This window comes from Rhinolophus sinicus, chromosome 15 (genome assembly GCF_057876585.1).
Source record: "Rhinolophus sinicus isolate RSI-liver-muscle chromosome 15, RSI-T2T, whole genome shotgun sequence".
Classification (NCBI taxonomy): domain Eukaryota; kingdom Metazoa; phylum Chordata; class Mammalia; order Chiroptera; family Rhinolophidae; genus Rhinolophus; species Rhinolophus sinicus.
In genome coordinates this window covers 83571020-83574123 of record NC_142515.1, presented here as the reverse complement: position 1 = coordinate 83574123, position 3104 = coordinate 83571020, and the positions used below count along the sequence as shown (strand labels likewise).

The 3104-nt window shown below is 55.0% G+C and overlaps 1 protein-coding gene across 1 annotated transcript; it reads right to left on the bottom strand.

The window, feature by feature from the left end:
- Positions 1-1193: 1193 nt before the first annotated feature.
- On the bottom strand, positions 1194-2980 carry CIST1 (colon, intestine and stomach enriched 1). The gene is made up of 3 exons (XM_074338677.2): positions 2552-2980; positions 1395-1555; positions 1194-1299 (listed from the first exon to the last, which is right to left on the bottom strand). The coding sequence occupies exons 1-3, from the start codon at positions 2922-2924 to the stop codon at positions 1252-1254; spliced, it is 582 nt and encodes a 193-aa protein (XP_074194778.2). The 5' UTR covers positions 2925-2980; the 3' UTR covers positions 1194-1251.
- Positions 2981-3104: the final 124 nt, after the last annotated feature.

Here is a 3104-nt window from a genome sequence, read left to right as displayed (position 1 = left end):
CCACAAACAGCAGGCACTGGAGATGCAGTGGAAACCCAGGTTCACAGGAGAGACTACAGCGGCCCTGTGGCCAGGGGAAAGGGATTCCTGTGGTGCTACTGCCTCCTGAGCTGCCACAAGTTAATGTTTCACCAGAACTGCCACCTGCCCAGGAGGCCCCGCCATCCCCTCTGCCCCCAAGAATCATTAGAGCATGACCCTCCTTCAGGCGGGTTTCACCCCAATGTGCTGGGTGACCTTGACCCTGGACTCTGACCACCCATTTTACAGCAGGGTAAACCCAGCTCTAAGGGGGCAGCTCCAGGCCCAAGCCATGGCCAAGCAGTACAGAGCTTCTGTGTCCCTGCTACAGAAGCCTGGAGGTCCTGGGGAGTCAGGGGTAGGCAGCAGGAAGAGTGCACTGGCCTGCCGAGGGTCTCTAGCCCCTGGCCTGCCCCTCCCAGACTTGGTTTGTCCAATGGGAAGGGAGAGAGCGGGGACCTGGCTCAGACCTGGAGAGCCGGACTGAGCAGTGGCGGGAGGTCTTTTGACTCTCTGTTCTCTGCATGCTTCCGGGACTTTCCTGCTTCTAAGCCTTTGCATAGGACTGCCCCTGCCTCCTGGAAAGCATTCTCCCTCTGCTGATCTGCCCCCTGAAGACTTAAAGGAAGATTAACCAGATTCTGGCACTTGCTGTCTGAAAACTCCTCCATGGTGTGCTAGCTAAAACCCACACTCCTTCCCACGGACCACACAGCCCTGCCTCACCCCTCCCCACCCCATTCACATCTTTGTTGTTTCCCAAACATCCTAAGTTCTTCCTACCCCGGGGCCTTTACACTTGCTGTGCCTGCTTTGGGACACCCTCCCGGCTTTCCCTAGGGTGGCTTCTTCCCCTCTATGAGGTCTCAGCTCAAATATTGCCTCCCCAGAGACCTCCCTGCCTGGTCGGCAAACCTGGACACACAGGCCCCTGGGATATGGCCACAGCCCCAACCTGTGACTGTGGCCCTCAGCTCCATCTGAAATGGTGTGATTTGACCCCCTGGATGTTGTCTGTCCATGCCCCTCAAGACTGTGGGCACCATGAGGGTAGAGAAATGGTCCCCACTATGACCCCAGGATGTGGTAGTCACCCAAAAATGTCTGTCACATGAATCCATGACTCAGGAGGCCTCAGAGGAACAGGAGGGGCTTTATTCCTGTAAGCCTTGCCCCTCCCCAGGTATCCCGGCTCCGTCCAAGCACCCCTCTCTCTTGGCCCCACAGGGATCACCGTGGTGGGCAATGGGCGAAGGATGACCTTTGGCTCATGGTCCCCTGGAAAAGAAACACACACAAGGGGGTACGCAGGCACCAGGGGCTCATCCTGCTTGGGAGGGTGACTCCCCCCTCCAGCCCAGACCCCACCTCACCATGGACACCTCATCCAGCTTCTGGAACTCAGACACGCCCTGGTGGCAGCACCTCATGGCCGTTCTCACAACCCCAATGAGCAAAATGGATACCAGCAGACACACGGCCACCACCACACCCGGGCTCCTGTGCAACTCGGGGGCCCCAGTGTCCCCTGGAGCTGAGGGGAGGAGTTCGAGTCAGCCCTGGACCGCACCCTTCCCAAGCCTGAGACATTCACCAGGGCCCAGAGTCTTTTAAATCCCTTCCCAGAAGTCATGCTCACTTCCCTCTATAGTCGCTGCTGGAACCTTTTCAAAGTGCATTTGTATCCTTTCGCTTTTGAATGTCTTTATCTACAAAGAACTCATTCAATTTGCTGTGTTTTCGCTGCCCTTGTTCACCACTCTTGGGGGTTCTCGCAAAATGAGAAAAATCTAGAAGTCTGTTCCCAAATGCAGCAGACTTCTGGGGATGCATGTGACATGGGACACTTTATGAAGACAGTATTTATCCTGTCGCTTGAAGCAAAGGGTCATCACACTTCGTGTTCACACTCTTCTTTGAACATTTTGGAGACAACATATTAGCCTGAGTGACAGATTTTTCTAGAACCCCCCCTAAAAAGGTTTGGCCTCCATTGAACCCCTGGGGCGCTGTGTGGTGACACCCTGTAACATCTTCCTCCTCATTGCCTCCCCACTAGTACCACAGTCACCTCATTCTTCCTCAAACACTCCAGGCACCGTCCCACCTCAGGACCTTTGCACGGGGCCGCTGCGTGGGCTGCTCTCCCCTTGGATACCTGCTTGCCCCGCTCTTTCACTTCCTTCAAACTGAGACCTTTGTTGACCACTCTAAAAATGTCAAACCATTTGCACTCATATTCCAACTCCTTATTCTGTTCTATTTTGTTCTTTTATAAACAAATATGGAATTTACTTATAACCTGTCTCTCAACAGTGCTGTGTCCCACAGGACCTGATACACACTAGGCACTTAATAAATGTGCATGGAATGAAGAAGGTCTGAAAAGCTTTAGGCCACTGGGGGGTGGGGGAGAGGCGCATCCCGACACATACTCAGGTCTGTGGCTCTCCCTGGTGGCCGACCCCAGACCTGCAGCCTGGTAACGCCAGCCATCCCCCCCACCCTCCATACCTCCCAGTACACTCACCAGGGCCAGAGGCCACAGAAGTACTGTCAGTGGTGGCCAACGGCATGCAGGGGGGCTCCGTTCTGGGGCTGGAGGAAGTGGGGCTCCAGTGCAGGGCCAAGGTGATGGAACTCGGGCGGCTGGAGTGGGAGGTGGAGGTGAGCTCTGAATTGGGGGAGCCAGAACTGGGGTGGGGGAGTGTCTCTGGTTGTGGGGAGGCAAGCGTGAACCCTGAACTTGTGGAGTCGGAGCTGGGATAAATGGTGGGGGTTGCTTCTGAATTTGAGGGACTGTAGGGGGTAGTGGAGTCTGCCTCTGAACTAAGGGTACTGGGGTGGATGGTAGAGTCTGCCTCTGAACTTTGGGGGCTGAAATGTTTGGTGGAAGTTTCCATTAAACTAGGGGAGCTGTGGCTAGGAGGAAAAGAAGTCCAAGGTTTGGAAGCTGAGGTCTTGGTGTCTCTCATGACACCTGGAAAGAAAACAGCACCAAAGATACAGGGAGAGGATGATTAGGAAAAAGGGTGGGTGACCCCCTCTCTGAATGCCTTTCCCTATTACCCCAGAGGGACGTA